Below are 21,527 nucleotides of genomic sequence, written 5' to 3'. Positions count from 1 at the left end.
CTACTGCTCTGTTCTTGTTTTTTCTCTGGATTCCTAGCTGCTCTGGTAACTGGTGTTGGTGAGTATGGAATTAACTTGTTTATGCCTAAGGTATCATTAAAAAAAAACCCAACAAACCACCCTACCTCAGCGGGGTTCATCTCCAAAGTATTTCCCCTCGAAAGCCACCTTTGATGAATCATTTATTCCCAGTTTTTTGTAAATATAAAGTGAAAGCAACAGAATCAGCCTCAGTGCTGCCATAAATTTTAAATTTTTATTGCAGTTGCTGGTTTAATCTCCTTGTGAATGAGAAATAAAGCAGTACTTCTTTATCTGTAATTGAAAGGATGCAGTTTCAGAGTCATGAAAATGAGATTGCATAAATACTCAAAAGACAAGTTATATCCATCTCCAAATCTTCATCTTCAAATTAAAAGTAGTCTCCGCAAAAAGAAAAAAAAAATAATGCTCTGATCAAAATTCTAAGAGTTATAAATAAGGAATCTGTACACAAAGGAACTTTGTATATCCAGTAGAGGAGTGTCATATGATGGCAAAAGCACATGAGGGTCACCCTGAGGATTACATCATCTGGAAGAGAACACAACATGCATCTCTTATATGAGAAGCATGTAGACAAAACCGTGTATTTGCAGAGCCTTAGCTTCTTGGTCTCCAATGTCTTATTAAATGCATGAGAGGTTATTTTTACCCTCTTTACATTTATCTTTCCTCGACATGCAATATTAATCCTTACTTAACTGCAAAGCCTACCATGAGGGAGAATTAATTTGTGTTGAGAGCACTCTTCTTGTAGAAGAATTTTAATGCGTTATGACAGGTAACTTTTTTCTTTTTGCAGGGAGAAAGAACGAGTGTTTGTGTGAACTTCACTAACTGCCTATGCTGTACGTATCGACCCTTTTCTCTCAGCCTTGTATACGTGTGCCTTAGAAATGAAGGGCTTGAAAACAACAGAAAATATCCCATGATAAAGGGAACGTTCAGTGCATGTTGCCCAGTGCTTCAAAGCTTCAAGGATGGAAGTATGTTGTACTAAGTGCAATTTGCACTTGTAAATAAGATTTAATAAAACTAAGACCTTAGAGTGCTCAGAAAGATGCAGCTCAGTGCATTAGACAATCAGTTTATATTCTATTTAACAGAAGCTTTGACTTCTTAGAGCCTGAGAACAGCAGAAGTGACAGAAATGTTGACAAGACAAATGTGTTCCTATTATGACTTCCTTCATGAGAGACTGAAGGGAGGCAGCTCTGACAGTCATGCTGGGAGGAAAGGCTGAGCGTAGCCAGGGATGGATCTACAGCCTGCAAGTCAGTAGAAGGTTGAGCTCTATGCTTTTACTCCAACTATGCCCCAGATCCCACTCCCAGGCTTTGTTCCCCACGCTCTTAAATGATTGGATGCTTCTCAATTCAAGGGAAAAAAAGCAACTATGCAACATTCAGAGGAAGCTTCCCAGCAAACACCTTTGTGTTACAAAACCACTTCTGTGGCTGGTTTGCTTTTTGCTGGTAGTGGCAGCCCATCTTCTCAGCAGCCGTTATTCCTTCAACTCCTTAGTAGAGCTGCAAAAAAGAGCACACCTTTCTTTGTTGCTTATCTACTGAAATTGCTCACTGACTGCAAATTACTTTCCTTACTTGAAGAAATGGCTTATTCTTAGATGCGAAGAAACTTACACTGGCCCTTTGTTACTATCTTAGCTGGCCAAAAGCAATGGCCGCAACTTAATATTTGCTTAAAATGTAAACTCCCTTCAGAATTGCTCATTGAATTCAACAGATTCTGGTCAGAGATGCAAATTAAACACCGTCCATGCCCAGACAGTAAGAGTTGAGAGCACCTACGATGAAAAATCCCCTAACTCTTTGAGAAAATACAACCAATCAAACCCAAAAGCTGGATAGGATGAGGAAAGAAATGCACAAGAAATAAAACAACCCTTTTAAAGAATGATGGCCGTTTGCTCTTATGGTGCTATATCAAATATGCTTAATGTAAACAATTGTTTGTCTTAGCTCTATACATTATAGCAAGGACCTCGTTTTCTTGAGAGCAAAGAACTTGGATAACATCCAACAATTGTTAAGTCTGTTTCTCCTGCTGAATGTCGGCCATGTCCGATAACTGTGTAACAATAGCTGGTAAGCTCGGATCTGCTCTGATGAGAAAGTCCTTCAGAGATGATCAGTCTTGTTGAACTAAAGGACAGGACTAATTTCAGGGAGCTATAGCCATTTTGTACAGCGATAAATGCAGAGTGTTTAATCTCTGAAATGGCTGGTTGCATATTACTTTTGTGTACGTGTATTAATGCTTTGAGGCAGCATCTTGAATAGATGGGATTCATCAAAGTAACGTCAAGAAATCCACTTTGGCTCCTTACTGGTAAATCTGCTTCAGAATTCCTTCCTCTGGTTTAGCTAGACCTTATTCATAGGTTTACTCTAGAACTAGTCCTTATATTCTGAAATAATTAGTCCAAAGAAATCCATTTTTTATCAATTGTATCACGCAACTATTCTTCTGCACTACAATATTAAAGTTACCCAAAACTGCATGACGCCTACATCAAAGCCGGTCATTTCAGGGGAAAGATAAGGAGCAACCGCTGATTACTGGGTAATAAAAGACAGACTGAAGCCCACCCAGTACATATCTGAATTGTTTTGACATTTTTCCTGAGGGTAAAATGCTATTGTGAGTTTTCCTTGGTTTTGTTCTATTGCAGATAGAGTGTGTGATATGTGATTTTAGGCCTCAGCATTACTCGCTTCTTGCAGTGAGGGGCTGAATAACCCAACTCTCAGAAAGCCGTCCTTCAAACACACACCTCACCTGAGGACGGGGTCTCCACTCGGTCGTTGCACACCTTCTGCAGAAAGGCTGCTCTGTCCATGTGAGCAGCACAGAATGGACAACCGGCTGTAGGCGAAGGGCAGCATCACGGCTCAGTCACACTAGCTCCTGACAAGGTCTGGAGCACAAACTTTATGGGGAGCAGCTGAGGAAACTGGGACTGTTCGTTTTGGAGGAGGCTCAAGGGAGACCTTATTGCTCTCTACAACTGCCTGAAAGGAGATTGTGGTGAGGCGAGGGTCAGCCTCTTCCCCAGTCAACTAGCAATAGGACGAGATGGAATGGCCACAAGTTGCACCAGGGAAGGTTCAGATTGGGTGTTAGGAAAATTTCCTCTCAGAAAGAGCTGTCAGGCACTGGCACGGGCTGCCCAGGGAGGTGGTGGAGTCACTGTCCCTGGAAGCATTCAAGAAATGTGTAGATGTGGCACTGAGGGATGTGATTAGCGGGCATGGTGGGGATGGGTTGATGGTTGCACTAGATGATCTTCGTGGTCTCTTCCAACCTTACTGATTCTTTCCCTGACAAGGCACAGAGCAGTGAGTCAGTCCTGGCCCGGCTTTTCAAGCAGCACTGAAAGACTTTATGGTGTGGGGTGGTTTCCTGGGAGGAGAGCAGCAGTTGGGCTGTTTGAGAGGACCCAACACCAGGGCTCATTTTCTCTTTGCTCTCCACCCTGTAAATGAAGGAAAGGACAGTGGTGTGGTGAACTGTCTGTGGCAATGGAACGCGTTCCTTCAGCTCGGCCTTGCCACATGCCACGTGCCTCAGCAGCTGCACCATGGGGACTTGGCTCTGGAGACAACAGCTGGTGGGGCTGCCTGTAGCCTTTGGAAGTTTCATACTCCGTTGGCTTTGTACATGCAACAGGACTCTGGGGCTTTGCCCAGCAAAATGGGGAAAACCCTCCCTGCTGCACATGGGGGTACACAGCTTGGGTATTTTCAAGGAGGACCGCTTGTCCAAGGGGCCAACTTCTGGCAGCAGCGGGCGCCCTGTCCTGACAGCACCGCAGCTTTCTGCCTGCGGAGCCCCTCGAAGTTCTGTCCCCTCGGGCCCTTCTTTCCCCTGAAGGGCTCGGCGGGCCGCGAGGGACGGGGTCTCTACTCCCGCCCCGAGGCCGGCAGAGGGGCCTGCTGGCCCAGCGAAGTGCCGAGGCGTGCGGAGCTCCCCTCCCCCGCCGCCCCCGGGCCGGGATCTGCACCTGGCCGCAGGGCAGCCGGCCCCCTCCGTCCCTCCCTCTTTTCCTCCCTCCCTGCCCGCGGGTCCCGCTCGCCGCCTGGGCCGGGCCGGGCCGGGCCGCGCTGGGGCGGGCGGCTTGGAGCCGAGGCGCTGGGAGCCCCTCCCGCCTCCGCCGCCTTCGGGGGCGCCTCGTCCCGCTCGCGGCGCCTCATGGCGCGATGCAGCTGCAGTGGGAGGGAGAGGAAACCCACCCCCCTCGCCCGGCGGCCGCCTTTGTAACCGCTCAGCCCGGCGCGCCGCCCGGCCCAACTCGCAGCAGCTCGGGGAGCGCCGGAGCGCGGCGGCGGGAGCAGATGGAGCCGGAGGGTAAGGGTAAGGGTAAGGGTAAGGCTGCGCTGCCGGGCCGGACCCCGCGTCCCCGGGGAGAAGTTTCCGTGCGGGCTGCGCTGCCGCCCGCTGCCTTCTCCTCGGCGGAGGCCGGGGGCGGTCAGGGGCCGCGGGGAGCGCCCGGGTGGGGGCGGCGGGGGCTCTCCGGACAGCGGCCGGCCCCTGGGCGGCCCCGCTCCAGGTGCGCGCGGCCGGAGGGCAGCGCGGCCGCCCGCCCCTTCCCCTGGCGGCGCCGGGCCCTCTGCTCGGGCCGGGGGGGCGGGGGGCGCGGGGCCGAGCGGGGCGGCCGGAACGGAGCCGCGCGGCGTGGGACCGCTCTGCTCCCTTCAGCCTCTTCCCTCCCTCGCGCAGCCCGCAGCCGCAGGCCGGGCCGCCCCGCTCGCTCCCGCACCTTTGTTGGGGCGCGTTCCGCGCTGTCCGGCGGCGCTGGGGTCCGCGCGGCGCCGAGCTGCGGCCGTGTATTTTTAGTTCTCCGAAAACCACATAAAACCGGTTTTGTGAAACGCTTCTTTTGGTAGGACTATTATTAACTGCGGAGATCAAATTTATTTCCTGCCGATCCATATTTAGGCGTCGCAAAACGCCAAGTTTTTGCTCCGCTCTCTCCTTTTTAAATACCTTTTGGAGCTGTTAGTGCTTATAATGTAAACCATTTCTAGTTGCAAATTGGAAACCTCTGAGCCATAATGGTCTGTTGCGTTGAGCTGGCTGTCTCTCCTAAGCTCTACGTTCTCGTGCAAAAAGAAAAGAAAAAAGCCCTAAAAATCCTTATGAGATTCATGTTTAGAAAATTGGCTGCATACATCGTAGCTGTTTTTTAAACCTCGGTACCTAAGTCACATTTTCCATTCCAAATACTAAGAGTGGTTAAGCTATGTTAAAGGGATACGCTCTACCTTAGTTCCCATGCAGGCTGGAGGGAACTTTAACACAAAGGAAAATGGCTCTACAATTGGAAAGAATTGGAGGCGAACGTCTTCTTGCAGTGCCTGAAACGCAGCAGCACCAAGGAGTGAAAGAGACCATTGGCAATTGTTAGCGACCAGAACTGGGTTTGTTGTCCATGCGGAGAAGTGGACACAATGCACATAGAATATATGCTGATAAGCACATTGATAAAAGTGTTTTTTATGTTCTTGATAAGGTGCGTATTTTAGTAGTAAGCTAGTTTTCGTATCATTTGTTAGGATGCTTTAGTTATACAGATGATACTCAGTCCAGGAGAGCTGTGTTTATAACATCACGTGCTGACATGGGCAAGCTGGTTTTGTCCGTATTTCTCCTTTGCATAGTAATGCTAGAGATAAGTGATAAAAATCAAATAGAATTCAAAGGAGATCCTCCTTTTGAAGAAAAAATCCTAATATTTCAGAAGCAGAATTTTTCCTCTGCCTGGCTTCTTGGGTAGGTAAAGGCTGGACAAACCCAAGGAAGGTAACGGTGAGTTGCAGACCTGCTGAGGCTCCCCCCCTGCCCTGGCTGCAGGGATGCCCAGTCTGACCTCTGGCATCTCCTGAGCTCCTTGGGTAGTGAGCTGCAGCACGCTGCATTTGCAGACAGGTCCTGTGGTGCAGACTGAAGCCTGCTGGAGGTGGTCTGGGGTACCCGCATTAGCAGCCTAGCTCTGTTAGTTACAGAAGGAGCCAAAGGTCTCAAGTTAGATGCTGGTAGGTAGGTGCTATAAATATCCCACCACGTGCATGAACATGTAGTTTTGGTGACTGTGGTTGTCTTTGGTGAGTGAGTTATTTCTGTTTTCAAAGTTAGAGCAGCTGGCGTGTGGTGATTGGTGTAAGCGATGTCTGTAGATGAGGAGCTTGCTTGCTCTCGTGACTTGGATCACATGCGCCCTGCTCGTTGAGCCCAGGCTCAGTCCAGTCTGGAGGAAGCTGGAATCGGTGTACCCTCAGTGCGGCTCCTTGCATTTAAGTGCATGTCTTGCTGAAAATGAATCCAGGACCTTGTCTTTCCAGGGGAGCTCTGTCTCTTTACAAATGTGTTGATACAAGCCCAGCAGGGTATCCTCCACAGCAATGGGGAAGGAAGATAGGAGTTGGTTGCCCTTTCCTTAAGGAAAATCCAGTGTGATCTGGCAGTGCCACAGGAGAGACTGACCTGCAGAGCTCTGGTGAATGTCCCCTGTACCACATCACTGGAGGTGATGATGTGCAAAGCAGTTGAGACTTGAAAGCATATTTGGACTTGAAGTCTGTCAGAGATGCAGGAAAGAATTTTCTGTTCCAGCCAATGAAAGTGATGAATTCAACAGAGCAGTGATGGTCCTCATGGCTTCTTGTGTGGGATGAGCTTCTTTAGCATGCTCAAGGAAGAGGAAGAGTCCTAGGTCAGGAGCAGTGGGAGCAGGTTATTGGGGCCCTGTGACACCAGGAGGAAAAGCATGGAGGTCGGAATCCAAGGCGATAATTTTTCACTTGTGCATTGTTTGCATTGCAGTATTTTCAAGACAGGCTTTGTGGCCGCTTTTTGTTTGTTTGTTTTCAATGCAGCCCTAGGTTTTTGTACTCCAAGCTCCATGATTAAGTTCTTAGTTGTTTGTTTTTGGGAAAGCTTTGTTCTCAAGCAAGCTGTGTGGGATGGGACAATGTGGAGAGTGCAGCCCTCTGAAATCCTATCTAAAATTCATGCATTTCCCTCTGGTTTTCAGTGAAAACCAAACAGCATCCTTGGGCTGTCCTTGGAAACAGTTCTGTCCTCCCACGTGGATCAGTTCGATGGGTGAATGTTCTTGTTCCTGACTGAGGTGTATCTGCTGCTGCCGGCCCTACTCAATGGCAATGAATGTATTGCCTTCAAATTGTTTGTACCTGCTTTCGATTTAGGAATCTTGAGAAGACCATCAGACAGCAGTCATGCTGGTGCAGATGGTCCTCCTTTGGTTAGTGTGCCCGTGTAGTCCTTATGTGAATCAAAAGGAGAGTGAGTGTTAATGTAACCGTGGTGTGATTAATGCTTTGTTTCTCTTTGGCTGTAAACTGGCTCCTACTAAAACAGCTGCAAACTTTTAAAATGCTTATGAATAAGATTCATTTGCTTCTTCAGGCTGTTTTGTAAACAATTTAAATATTTCTCTTCTACTAAATAATAAAAACTTAAAGATTGTGAAACTATTAAAGAGAGGTGGTTAATAAAAACTAAGTAATAAATACTCCTGTTTTGCATGATTGGTTGTGGATATTGTATTGGAGCTTGGACTTGTTGGCTATGTGAATGTTAACTTACCCGAGTGGAATAAACAATGTTATATATTAAAAGTAGTAATAAGTACTGTGGCATTTGTTTTGTTAACATTATCAAATTTTAATGTGAAAGTGAATGTTTTGCTTCAGAGACGTTGGTTTATGATTGTTGTCTAATGATGAATATTTGATGCCATTTGCAAAATATCTCTCCTATTCCAGATTCCCTGCACTTTCCTTTAAGTAAGGAGTTAACATCATATATTTTTCAGATGTGGAAACAGGGAGAATTTGAGATAGCCTGAGGTAAAGTGAACTAAAGTACAAGTGAGAGATGACGAGGGAGGTGGTGGATCTCCGCAGTGGCTGTCCCCGTGAGGTGGTGGATCTCCGCAGTGGCTGTCCCCGTGAGGTGGTGGATCTCCTCAGTGGCCGTTCCTGTAGGGTGGTGGATCTCTGCAGTGGCTGTCCCCATGAGGTGGTGGATCTCCGCAGTGGCTGTCCCCGTGAGGTGGTGGATCTCCGCAGTGGCTGTCCCCGTGAGGTGGTGGATCTCCTCAGTGGCTGTCTCCATGAGGTGCCCACCATCGATCCGTGCTGCTCGCCCACCCCCAGCTTTCAGCGCACAGGTTCCTTGTCCTCCTTCCCAGCTCCCCACTAGGCACAGGGCCCAGCCCTGCCAGGCGTGGCACCCCACACCTCCACTGTGAAAATCTGCCGTGAAATTGGGGCTTGATATTTGCACATCAGTGTTGCATTCTCTGGAGTGTACGGTAATCAGGAGGTTGTCAGGGCAAGAACCCCCTGCTTTGGGGGTGATGAGGCATGAAACCCAAGAAGGCCTTTGTTGGTGTAACTATTGTGGAGGTGCTGCGGAGTGCTTGAGGGGAAATGTTCTGCCCCTCCCTCTACCCCCACTCCCCAGCCATCTCCTACAGGAGGTTGTAGGAGAAACCATATTACCATGTCTGCATTTTACTCTTCACAGTGTCTTAAAATTTTATGGGTCTTTGAATTTTTTTCCTCAGTCAATGGCTTTGCGCGTTATCTGTACTCAGTATCATTAGGACACTGCGTGCTTTATCTCAGTGCCGGACGGCTGTGGCAGCGCGGTGAAGTGCTCATGCAGTGTCCTCTCCTGCACCACTGAATGGAGGCAGAGGCTGATGCTCCTCTCCATTCCCTCACTGGTATGGCCATTGCTTTTTTTGGGCAGCGGTCGCTGTGTACTTCTGTGGGAAGCACCCAGGGTGCCCTGTAGTGAACTGGCTTCCCAGTAATGACACTGTTTACAGCATGTTGCCTCTGCTGTCCCTGACCACTACCTCTCCAAATACTTCCTGCTTTTTTTTCTGGTGTCACTGACTTTTGTTGCTCTTTTGGTCTTTGTGCAAAATGCAACTCTATTTCATTTATTGGTATTCCCACTTCCTTGTTTTTGGGGCTGCACTGAATTATTTGGCTTTAGACTGTGGTGTGGGGCAGCAGGCTGGTGTTAGAACTGCTGCGAGGGGCTGAGTGGAGTTGGGGAGAGGAGGTTTGCGTGACATAACCTCAGTCTTCTCACATAGGATTCCCTGCACGCTCCTTGGGGTGCTCAGAAAGGTGGTTCCATGAACTCATTGCCTCCAGAAGCTCTGTTAACAGAGAGCTGAGCTGCCTGCCTCGGGGCCAGGAGTGCTGCAAACCCCTTCAGGGTGTCTTTCAGGAGCACCTCTGCATGATGGCAGCAGATTGCTTCTTCCTTTTGTGTTGCTTGGTCTGACATGCCAGCACATAAATGTGGTCAACTGCAGCATAGAACGGTTGCCCAAGTCTAACTTTTCTTTTGCATGAATGCGTTTAGATACTGCCTGAGAGACGTAATGGGCACTGGTGGGAGGAGCAGGGAAGCCTGGGCTCAGCGTGGCCGGCACCCCGGGGAGGTTTGGCAGCCTTCCTGGGCTCCTCTCTGTAGCCGTGTCATGCAGTGATTGCCTGGGGAAGGAGCTTTTCTGTCTGGAAGGAATCCGTCAGGCACTGAGACAGCCTTTGTGACTTTCTTTAGATGCTGGTGACTTTCTGGAGCACTCAGAGTTCTTAAAAGCAAGAACGGCCGTTTCTAAGTTTTTAGATTGTACGGGTTTCTACAGTGCACTTCAGTGTTAGAAGTATTGATTGCAGCTCTGAGGCGAGCTCTTGACTCTGAGTAAGAAGCTGTCATCGGGCAGTGAATGGAATAATGTACGATTCATGGTCTTCGAATCTGCTATTAGTAGTAGGAAAAGGCATTTCCTTGGATGACAGAATCTTGAAGGCGTTAACAGAGTGGGATGGAGCAGACCACAGGAAACGGCTGTGAGAGGCGAGCGACTGTTAAATGCTTTAGGTCCTCGCGAACTGCAGTATGGACAAAAATAGCGACGTGACTGAAAGTATACATTAAAGGCTGAAGCTTCTCTTTTTGGAATGTAATTCTTCTGAAGTGCAGTTCTTCTGAAATTCTTTGAATTTCCTCAGAGATTGATTTAACACATCTCAGAAATTCTTTGACTTAATAAAGGTGGAAGTACAGAGTGTTTTTGCTGAACTTCTGAATGAATGAATTTTGCATGGTGTTTGCCATTTTCTCTCTCGTCAAGTATTTTGAGTTGCTGAAGCATACAGAGCCACTGTGCTATGTGTAGCTACACCTGCCTTTACTTTATGCTGCTCATTGATCTGGTTAATTAATGTGTAAGGCTGAAACACTGGGACTTTGGACTCTGGTTTGGCATCAGCCTGATACTGGAAACCCAGCCTACATCCTTTGGATGAGTACTCAGGTACAGTGTGTGTGCAGCATACACTTCCTTGGGCATCATCATGGCAAGCTGTACAGAGATTTTTGAAGCCTTCCATTTCCTAAAGTCCAAAGAGCCCAATAGTCCCAGTATTTTTTGGAGGGCAGGGAGGCATCTAAATGTCACTTGGACATCAGCGGTTTCTCTGGTTTGTTTTAGACTTCTGAAAAGCAGGCAGGTGTCTAACTATAATGAAGGAATTTAACACTGGGCACTAGTTTTTTTAAACTCTTGGCCCCTCTTTATTCTTTCTTTTTGAGCTTGTAGGCTCTGAGCAGAAATTCTCTCTTGGTAACTTAACCCTGAGCAAATATTTACATTCATGAGATTCTTGCTACTTCAGCAATCGTTCTGGGCCTTGAGGTTGGAACAGGGTGAAAGTTACTGTACCAGACGTTGGGGATGGGGAAGGAACGGGGAAAGGAGGCCCAGAGAAGGTTCCAGATGTGTTTTTTCCATGTTTGGTAAGAATCACCTGTTCAGCGTATTTTGGTTGTCGCTCCACAAACATCGCAGTATTCTAGAATAAGTTTTGCGGAGATACGATGTCACCTGCTGCCATCCCTGTGTGTATCTGAAGGTGCTTGAGGGAGTGTGGAATTTCACCCACATCTTCAAAACAATGAATAAAAATGTTTGTGTTGAAGTGAAGCGGATGGAATAAAGGGTTGACTGAGGTGGAAAAGAAGGCAAAGGTAAGTAAGGAAAGGGTAGGTGTCATACTTAGCGGCGTGGTTCAGTGGGTAGTATTGGTGGTAGGTGGATGGTTGGACTAGATGATCTTAGAGGTCTTTTCCAACCTCAATGATTCTGTGAAATGCAGAAACCATTGAAAGAAGGAGGAAGAGATTTTGAGGAACGTATGTTTAAAATTAAACTTATGGACACTGCAGAAGTGAAAGAAAGATGCTCCAGTGTACAGAAAAATAGAGAACTGAATAAATAAGACAAAAAAGGAATTATTTGTTTGTGGATTTCATCCAGACCTCTACCTCCCATCCTTTTGTTTTCTGGCTGCTGCTGTTGTCCCGCAGCATGCCCAGCGCTGCTGCATTGATCTGGAGAAGAGTGAGGAAGGCAGCGAGCTCGGTTCTCTCACATGCAGACAGGCAGGTTCCTCAGGGTGCTTCGGCACGGCTGAGCGCTGGTGTAGCTTCCTCTCCATAGCCCATCTCTGCCATCCTCTACCTGGCATTAAAGCACGAAGCCAGCACAAGCCGTGCATTGTGTTGCTGGTTAAATGTGACAGCAGCGGGATTGCGCCCCTGCAGTCAGATTTGTGCTGGAGGCTGACACAGTTCTGCCCAGAACTCCCAAAGCCGTGGCTGGATCTGCAGTTACTGACACTGATTAAAGGTCTGGCCCCCAGCTATAACAGCGGATAGCTGCATGTTGGAACTGTTACCCTTTGCATTGAAGTAGCGTATATGGTTTTTCTATTTAAATTTTTCCCCTTTTTTCCTGTTTGTTGAATATCTGCAAAGCCCTGGGTTGGGGGTGGATGAATTTGCCTAGAGGAAAATCTCAGCTTTCCAATTTCCTGCTGGAGCCAGGTGTGCCACCTCCGTGCATCGCTCGTGCTGGCTGCGGGAATTGTTCGCTTGGTTGAAGTTTCCCATGGAGAAACAAACAGTGCTGCCTGCTGAGCCCTTCTGTATCTGTTTTATTAATCGCTATTGAAATTCTTACAGCCAGCTCCTGAGCTGTAAAAGTGTGGAGCCAAATGCGGAAGCTGAGGGGGAACAACAGCCCCTCGCTATTCTGCAGTTCTGAAATCAATTTCTTAGAAGTGTTTTCAGCTTCACCAAATACGTGTCTTGCCATTCCTAGTTTTCTAATGAAGCTGCAAGTGACCAGCCAGAGGGGAGGAAAGTTTCCTTAGAATAAAAAACTGACAATAAAAGCCTGCCTCATCCCTGGAATGGCTGGAATTGGGTAGTTGGTCTGAGTTAGAGCTGCTTGGTTTTGATGATTGTGCAGTCAGAGGAGTTGCTTCACATGGAATGCAGAACAGATGCTCTTCTATTCACTTGAAAGAGAAGACACTGAGACAGTTTTTTTGTGTGTTTCCCAGACCATGGAAATCCTAAAAGTCATTTTAAAAATTGCTCATCTTCTTGTTAGGACAAGGAAACTGTGCAAGTGAATTTTGAGGATAAAGGAACTGTTTTGTTAGTCTTCATTTTAGTCCAGTCTCGCGCTCTGCCAGTGGCCACAGCCACGATATCCTTTGGGATTAGGGTCCACCATTGGTGTTTGCCGAATGCAGAACAACTTGTTGCTTTAATTTCTGGTTTGGCTCTGCTTTGTTAGTTAGTTTGATTGCACTTGGTAAGCAGCTATCACCAGAGCGGTTCCATTGTTTTGCTTGTATGCGCAAAGTCTCAAAACATTGTATTTTGACAACAAACATGAGGAGGTGGGGAATGTTCAGCCTGGCTGCGGTGTGCACCAGCAAAGTACTGCGTTTTGAATCCTGATTGACTCTCCCAAAGGACTAAAGTAGGTCACCTTCAACTGCAGCACAGCATGTACTATTTTGATGGTTCCCTTCTCTTTCCTTCCTCCTTGTTGAGCTGGGTTACAAAGAAAACCACTGTCAAAAATAGAGCAGGATTGTGTTAAATAATGAGTTATGGTAATAGAAGCTCCATAAGGTGTTGTCTTGTTTTCTGTTCAATGGGGAGGTTGGCAACTCAGGAGCTATGGATGATGTCTGTCATTTGGAAATGACATGGTGAAATATGCTTTAAGATCTGACACCGTGACAACACAGGCTGGTTTTAAACTTTGCTCTTTGTTTTCCAGTACATCCACCTTTGTACATTCATTGCTCAGGTCTCCCAGTCCCAGGTATCAGCTGCTAAGAGCTCATTCCAGGTTGGCCAGACACGTGAGGTTGTACCGCCTTCATTTCCTGATGTACTCCGTAAGCTTCACTGGATGACGCTCAAATCCTGCTGATTTTTCTGAGCATTCCTGGTCACCTCTTTGTCCCACTCCAGGACAACTGAGTACCCTTGTTTGCTGCTGGTGAGGAGAGCTGTCAACCTCCCACCTGCTTTTTCCATTTCCTTCTATTCCTGGTCTGTTACCTCTTCTCTCCCCACGTGGTTCTGTAGTACTGTAGGCCTTCAGGATATTCATGCTGAAATCTCTTTCCAAGATGCATTTCTGGTGCAGCATCTGCTTGGCTGATGGTATGTCTTAAAAATTCATCAAAACTGAGCTGCTGCAGCTATGGGCTAACGTGATGTTGATCTGCATATCCGACTGGTGACCAAATTGCAAAAATGCACGTTAGTGCTTGCAGCCTGCTGAAACTTTTGGTTTTAGATCAGACGTTCACAGTTTAAGTAGCTCATATGCACACAGTTCATTAACTGCATCATCATGCTGCTGCTTCCCCTGGTTTCTCATTTTTTTCCCCAGAATTAAAGTTCCTCTATATTGCCATGGAAAAAAACAACAACCTTATTTGTTAAATCAGACTGCTGAGCATGGAGGCCGTGGGTGTAGCACGCAGAGCCCTGGGTGTGGTGATACGATAAGGAACGAAAGCCATCATCGCTGTCATTCCATAGAAGTGCACATCATATGTGAAACCCTGCGGGGGCTGGCCGAGGAGGCACTGGGGCTGGAAACTGATGGAGGCTTCAAGCAGCGGGGAAAAAAGATGAAGCTCCATCTAAGAGACATTTAGTTCATTAATAGGTATTTCATATTGATCTAACTTCTGAAGTGCCTTAAGGACTTCTAAATGGCACGTGCCTTAGTTTTAAGATTGCTGGAAATTCATCATTTGTACTGAAAGCGTGAAAATACATTTTGTGGAACATAATTTCAGTTTATTGGGTTTTTTAAAGCGTTGGTTAAGATTTTCAAAAGCAGCACAAACATACAAGGGGAGCGGTTCAAATGTAACTCAATTCTGTAACTTCCATGACGGTTTTAGATTTGGAAATCTAGTGGTGGAAAAGGTGTGCAAACGTGCTCAAAGGTATACGTCAGACCTTAAAATCCAAATCCTGATTTTTCAGTCTGGCATAATAACGCAGAAGACTGTCACTTCACTTACAGCAAACTATGCTGAGTGCTCTGGTTTTCTTTTGGCTTTTCAGCAACTTTGGTGTTAAAAGACACTGCCCGAAGGAGTATTACATTTTTACCCCCAGTGCTTCTGCTGCCAGATATTGAGGGGAGGTCACGCATAAAGGGATTAACAGAGGATGGAGCAAGATAAAGCCTTGTCTGAGCAGCCTCACTAGGCAGAACTTTACATGGGGATTGATTCCTCCTGGATGTCTTTTAATGGCAGGACTTGAGGTGGTCAACCATATCACATGCCTGAAAAGCAAGAGAATCTGTCTGACAAACTCTTCTGGAAAAGGGAGTCCTGGCTGGAAATAGTGGTGGTGATGTTCAAGTTACTGCTAGGTATATATGCAGAGCTCAGTTTAAAATGCTGCATCTTTACGTGTTTTTGGCTGATGCTGTGGTTGGATAATAGTTTCATGGAAATATGTATAGTAAGTTCATGTAATTTCTGCTGCTTATTATGTCGATTTAATTGATTAGATTTTTCTTCATGAAGATTGTTGTCAACAGGTTTGATTTTCTTTGCTGGAAATGTGCAGAAACTGGATGTAGATGGTGTTTTCTTGCTTTGGTCCTGTCTTTTTGGTTTTCAGTGGTGGAAAAAGTACTGCCGTGCGTTCTGCTGACACTTAAGCTGCCTGTAAATTTGTCCCCATTCCCTGCACCCAGCTGGCTTTTTCGAGTGGTATGTAGATCCAGATTCTTTATTTAAATTTGCTGGTGTTGCTGATGTGATTAAACTGCAGTATCTGAATTTTTCTCCTTTTCAATCTCGATAAACCTATTTTTAAGAGCCCTGTGCTGGACCTCACAATTGCAGGATTTGAGCTAGCTTGTTTAAACAAAAAACCAACAAAAACTGGAAGTCTGCAATTTTTCTGTATTGTTATTTTTTCGTTTATTTAATGGCAGTCTTGATAAAGTCTGATTTATGAAGGGTTTGTAGCACAGACATTGCTGTGGGTTTCTGCAAGCAGAATTTTTGAGGGCTTAGATGTGTTTGTAGCAGTTAGATAATGGCAGTATTTGGTGCTGTGCCCTGGCTGAAATACGCAGCACGTGGTGTAGGGATACTGAGATACGTGTCCTGCTTGGAGCTGGGCTCAGTGGGACAGTGGGACTGCTGCCGTTCCGGTGCACCCGTTAAATCTGTTCTCCACGTAGCCCAAATTCAAGGGCTAACATCAAGTTAAATACATTTTCAAGTTTTGTTGACATTTGAAATAAATCCCTTAGTTTTCTCTTAATTTATTTAATTGCAGCAGCATCCCTTCTTGAGAGCTGTTGTGGTAAGGACTTCCTTCCTGGCTGAGGATGTTTCTTCAGGACTGACAAATCTGCTCTAAACATTTGGTGCAGTGCAGCAGACCCGTGCTCCGTCCAGCAAACCTGTTTCTGAATCCATTCGAGGCACAGTAACTCATCCAGAACGTTAATGCAAACACTTTCACTTTCTTCCTGCCCTCGTACTCTGTCGCGCCACTCGTGTAAAAATGACTGGTTGTGTTTAAATCCGAACAACTGCTTCCTTTCGCTCACCTCCAAGTTTAGGAGCTGTCCTAACACGCTCTTTTGCAAAGTAAACTTGGAGGTGCTTGGGACCTGGCTGCGTGGAGCCGAATGGAAAGAGCGTACTGAAGTGTGGTCAGGATAGCTGAGGGTCTGCTGCACGGGAAGACGGCAACATCTCTGTTGCCCATACTTGTGCTGGGGGGTTGTTGGTTGGTTTCCTTGCTTTTAGGAGGCCTTTGAAAATAGCATCATCTGTTGTAGCCATGATGGAGTTCATGGAGTACACACTGCCAGAACCTTGGATGGATTTGTCATGAGAAAACAGATGTTATTCCCTGACTTCAGGTTAGCTAACCCACTATTAATTGAGGATGTGTGGTGTTTGTAGGCTAGGGCATGCCATAGTCCCATATCGTCTAGCCAGGAGTATTCAGACTTGTGAAACACTCTGCTTTCTGCACAGTCATCTTTAACTTCATGGATTTTAGGATGAGGCCTCAAAAACAAGCACAAGCTTCTGAATGTTGTTGTCAGCTTAGTCAGTACTGAGCAGACCCAGTACAGCAGTGTGTAAAATACTTACCAAAGTGTTGTCAGGAAAAACAGATTCTGTGATTCGGGGAGATTCAGTATATTCCCTTGCAATTACTTCCAGTTTTGCAAGAGTACTGTTATTTATTTTCCTGAAGTTGGGGTCATAGGTGTGCAATGAGATCTGTAGCAGCTGCATGAGGAGCCAAGGTTAGAAATCCCAGTAAGTCATGTCACCAGTTTTCCCTCCTTTGTGGCCAGGTGTTGGGTAATCCTTAAATTATTTAAAAATTCTTTGAAGATACAGAGAATGAAATAACGTCATGTTTAACATGTAGGGTGCTTAACAGTTAATTTTTTTCTTCAAAATATCAATATCATTGGATAAAAGCCAGGCTATTCTAAGCTGTTTTTCTACTGTCTTTTCCACTCTCTAATTACGAGCTTGATAGGGATTTTATCATCTAGGTGGTATGATGGACTTTGGTCAGTAACAGCAGGAAATGAGAGGGACATACTCTTGCTCTGCGCTACACCCCTCTGTTCCACTGGGAAAATAAATGTAGGAACAAAACTTACTTTATTTTTTTTTCCTCTTTGTCGGATGGGTGAGGGTTGGTTGCAGTGGAAATTAACTAGAGGCTCCCCTTGTGATTCTGCTTATGAAGAACATGGGTTCCTCTGGAAGGACTTTGAACTTGGGAGATTTTGTTTTGTATGAAATCACGCAGAAGATGGGGGGAACTGCAGCAGTCAAAGGTATCTCCTTGTGAATATATCATGGCATGTGATGAGTGGCTCAGGGCTTGTGTGTGTACTTACGGGGGTAGTGGGAGAAGGTGGTGGATCCTGAAAAATAGGAAGATTTAGATCCCGTCAAAGTAAGGAGCTTTGCAGTGATCTTATTTAAAATGGGAAGCTAAAACATTGACTGCCCTGCACCAGTTCTTGGGATCTTGCAGGGAGTCAGCGTGGTGGCAGAGGCTGCCTTGGCATTGTGTGGCAGCAAACTGAGTCTAACAGAAGAATAACTTTTTCAGCTGTGCTTCTGCTGCTGATCACCAGTCCTCTGCTGGTGTGTTGCAAGAAACTCCTAATTGCTAGTTTTGTTAGGAATGGTTTTTTTTTTTTTTTTCTTTCTTCCCTCCCCTCCCTCTTCTCACATTGCAAGCCTGAGTTACTACCGTGCTGGCAGACAGCGTGCTTGGCACTAACAATAAAGGCAGCACTAGAAAGATTTGTATTTAAGGAATCTGTAAGATGTATGTCAGATTTCTTTAGCTGGAGCTGGTGCTTGGTGGAATTTCGTCTGCTCCTGTTGAGTAGACTGGCATTTAGTTGAATCCTCAGAATACCACAGGTCTCCTCCGCTGGAAAATGTGGGTGTTGTAGGAAACTCTAGATACAGCCATGCTAATTCTCATAAATCTCTCAGCTTCTTTCCATGCCCCTAAACATAGGGTTTGCAATCCCTAATGGGGTATGAAGACACCACATTGAAGTGGCTTTACTTGGCACTGGATTAAGACATTCTGGGGCCTTGAGCTGCAACACGACTTGGTGCTGGCAGCGGCACTGCATGCAGCTCGCGGCAGAGGGCTCCTCTTATCATGTGAGCAGAACTGGGAGCTTTTTATCCTGCTAGAATAATGGCAAGGCCTTACCTTCACCTCAGAGCAAGAGTGGGACACACATGGAGCAGTACGCTGATTATTACCTGCCTTTTTTTCTTCTTTTTTTTTTGGATAAGAAATACATTTTCCTTTGCAGTTGGGCTGCAGGTGATGAGGTTACTGAGAGATACGGGGCTGCTTCCCTGATTCTTGATTTTTCTGCCATTAAGGAGATTATGTTTTGCATTTATCGCTTTACCGTATTTAATTGGGAGAACCAGAAACTTGCCCTGTCTTAAGTGCTGACTTACACTGTGTAATTCGAACAACGGAAGCTTTAGATGTCAGCATACAGTACTTACACTTAATCTGGCTGTGGATCAGCTACCTTTGAATTGAGCCTTAAGGTAATGCTTTTTGGGCTTTGTCAGCTCAGTTGGACTTCTGACAGCTATTGAGAAAGTCAGAGAAGAGGATTGGCTTTGTTTCCTCTGATCTGTTGAAGCTTTTTGTCTTTTATTTACCTCATCTGGGGCAGTTGAGGACTTTATTTAGAGTCTGAAGAAGAAAAGAATTGGGTAATTTGGACTGCCTGGAAAGCACTGCTGGACATGGGTTTAGTTTTAAGGCTACCCAAAAGCTTGGGTTGGGCCTAGGTTAGCTTCTTACTGGTAAGACAGCTCTTAGCCTGAAGAACGCGGTTTGTTATGCTCTGGATAATCCTTGAGGTTTGAAACAAGCAGTCTCCCTTGCAACCAGGTGGGTCCACTCTCAGGTGAATGCTGTCAACATGTGCCAAAACCAGCTATGCCTTGGGGTGCTGAGGGAGCAGTGCCCCCAAACGTTCTTCCAGTGGCTGCTGCCCGTCAGACATCGCTGGTGAGATGCTCGCTTCCTTCCCTTTTCCCAGAGAGCCAGGACTTTACTTAACATGCTGCAGTTATTGGATTCCCTTGGCCCCAGGTGTGGGGGAAAACTGAAAGATGTTCCCCTGAGGGGCACAGAGGACCTGTTTTTCTATATGGCTGAAGGCATAGGAGAGTGAAGTGGAACTCTGGCTGGGCTTGGGGACAAAATGCAGTCAGCAGAGTGATATGGCCAGCTTGAGGCTCTCGTGCAAGATGAGCTTTGTCAGTGCTCATCCAGCTAGCCTCTGATTTATGTTTGAACTTAGCTGGGGCTCACTTCTGCAGTGCTTGGCGAACAAGCTCATTTGCTCCCTGGTGAGCAGACATCGCAATGGCCCCAAACCACGCAACAGCTGCAGTGCTCTTGGCAGCCAGGGCTCCCATAACGGGCGATAAGGTTGTTGGAAAGGCTGCCTGAAGACACACCTGATTGTTGTACTTTGCAACTTGATTTATTCTCTTCTTTCTTCCTAGAAACTGGGATGTTTCCTAAAGGTGTATGCCCCATGGTTTGCTTATCAAGCTTGCTAGTTATGTAATAATAATGTATTTCAAAATTGGTGCCTTTAAAGTAATGCATTCATGTTGGGGCAGGAGGGATGAAGTTGCTTGTAGAGTCAAAGCGTTAACTCTGACCGGAGTTAATCTTCTGGCAGTGATCCTGGCAGTGGCTATTGTGTTTTGTTTGTTTTTTTCCCTTTAGCTTCCTTAGCAGTTTGTTGCAGTCTCTCTACTCTTTTTTGGTCTCTTACCCATACTTCCCTCCACCCATAAGAAAGGAGATGTACATTTTATAATCCTGGTGTCAAAGGTCAGTGCTGATTTAGAGAAAAGAGACCAAAATGTGCTGAAAATTCACAAGAGAAGAAAGTTTTGCTTTGAGAAAGTATTTGCTCTTTTATTTAGAGCATTGCAGCATACTCATTGGTCTTGATTAAGGCATTTGAATTCTTCCTCCCCCTCCAAAGCCCCATAAGGGAGAACAGCTTTGACATATCACTGGAGGCAGCTTTTCCTTTAACGCTTCAATTCCAGCCTCAGGTAGTTACAGATCTCAGATTGCATTAAAAAAAAAAAAAGTAATTTGACTGAGAGTTCTTTCTTGTCTTTGCTGGAGACATACAGCATTTACAGGCTCAGCAAAAGAACACTTTCACACTTACTTGTACATCTGATGTTTTTGTATTAAATAACATGTAAGGTTACATAGCCTTGTCCCTGATAGGTGGATGCCTTTTAGTAGGTTTCTGACTAGGCTGTAAGTACCTGGAGTTTCCTGAACTTCACCTAGGTAAGGCAGTAAAGTACCTAGTTGTGTTCTGAGAGTCTTACGGCTGTTCTTGTTGTCAACTCTTGCACCTGGGAGAGGTTTGTACTTGTATTGTTTGCATCTCTGAAGTTATAGGTAAATAGAATCTCTTCTTTGTTTATTTTTACTTTCCTTTAAAATATGCTCTGAAGAAAGGTTACTTTCAGTGCAGTTCTGTGTCAGTCCACCAGATGACACTTGATGCTTGAAGATGAGAAGAAGATGCATGGTCTTGTAGTAAGAATGCTGTATTTCTTTATTGATGTAGGAAAGAATCAGAACACTTTATTTCCAGAATGTTTTCATATGGAAATTTTCAGTGCATGTATCAAAAATGCTTACGCTCTACAGTTGTGCTCTTCCTGGTTGTCATGAGAAAAGGAAATCACGAAATTTACGTGAAGGCTTTGAACAGAATTGTTAAGGGCAAAAGGTAACTGAAACCATGATCACCTTCTGGTGAACTGATACTAAAAATGATGCTCTTGTTGAGAGCCAAGTTGATAGCAGGGGCAAGGACAGACACTGTAGGTTGTGTTCTTAGACTGCTCAGCTTGTGGGAAGCGGAGTGCTTTTGTGGCCCTGCTCTGTGTGCAGGCCGTGACGCAGTGCTGAGCACACTGACAAGTATGTAAATGGTGCAGACATGGCATTGTCAGTGCAACATGTCTTGAAAATGTACCTGTCCCTGCAAGCCATGACGCAGAGCTGAGGACAGGTTGTTCTCTTTTACACCAGTGTGGAGCTGAACTCAGCACGCTGAAGTTGTGTGATAAACTGAGGGTTAAAGTCCAGGGCTAACGCGTATCTCCCAAGTGCATTTTTGTGTCTATAGAAGACAGTGGACAATGAGCCAGAAAGCTTTGCTGTAGAAATTTAAGTCAACAAAGTACTACGGTGTAAAGAGTTCCTTGTGATGTTTTTTATAAATGTGGGCTTGCACCATGGGATGCTGGCCGTGGGGTTGCAGGGAACCAGGGCTTGTCCCTGCGGCACAGGCTGCAGCATGGCAGTGCAGCTCCATGTTGTTCTGCATTGGCCTTAGCAATGTTTTTGTCCACGTGGAAAGGTTTCTCGCTGCTGCTCATTTTGAGAAGGAATTT

The 21,527-nt window shown here is 46.0% G+C and overlaps 1 protein-coding gene and 1 long non-coding RNA gene across 3 annotated transcripts in view; one reads left to right on the top strand and one right to left on the bottom strand.

Moving 5' to 3' along the window:
* Positions 243-3,104, bottom strand: LOC110404717. Its single transcript, XR_002442470.1, has 2 exons — positions 2,845-3,104; positions 243-1,571 (listed from the first exon to the last, which is right to left on the bottom strand). It is a non-coding gene; the product is annotated as an uncharacterized LOC110404717 (long non-coding RNA).
* Positions 3,904-21,527, top strand: part of FGD3 (FYVE, RhoGEF and PH domain containing 3) — a 101,906-nt gene continuing 84,282 nt past the window's right edge. Inside the window, exon 1 of one of the 2 annotated variants that reach the window (XM_021409281.1) lies at positions 3,904-4,419. In XM_021409281.1, the coding sequence (XP_021264956.1) occupies positions 4,266-4,419 (154 nt within the window). In that variant the 5' untranslated portion in view covers positions 3,904-4,265. The remainder of the gene's footprint in view (positions 4,420-21,527) is intronic. The other variant, XM_021409278.1, reaches the window with a different exon arrangement.

This window comes from Numida meleagris, chromosome 11 (assembly GCF_002078875.1).
Source record: "Numida meleagris isolate 19003 breed g44 Domestic line chromosome 11, NumMel1.0, whole genome shotgun sequence".
Classification (NCBI taxonomy): domain Eukaryota; kingdom Metazoa; phylum Chordata; class Aves; order Galliformes; family Numididae; genus Numida; species Numida meleagris.
The sequence above is the reverse complement of the archived record's forward strand: the minus strand, read 5'-3'. Positions and strand labels throughout refer to the sequence as shown.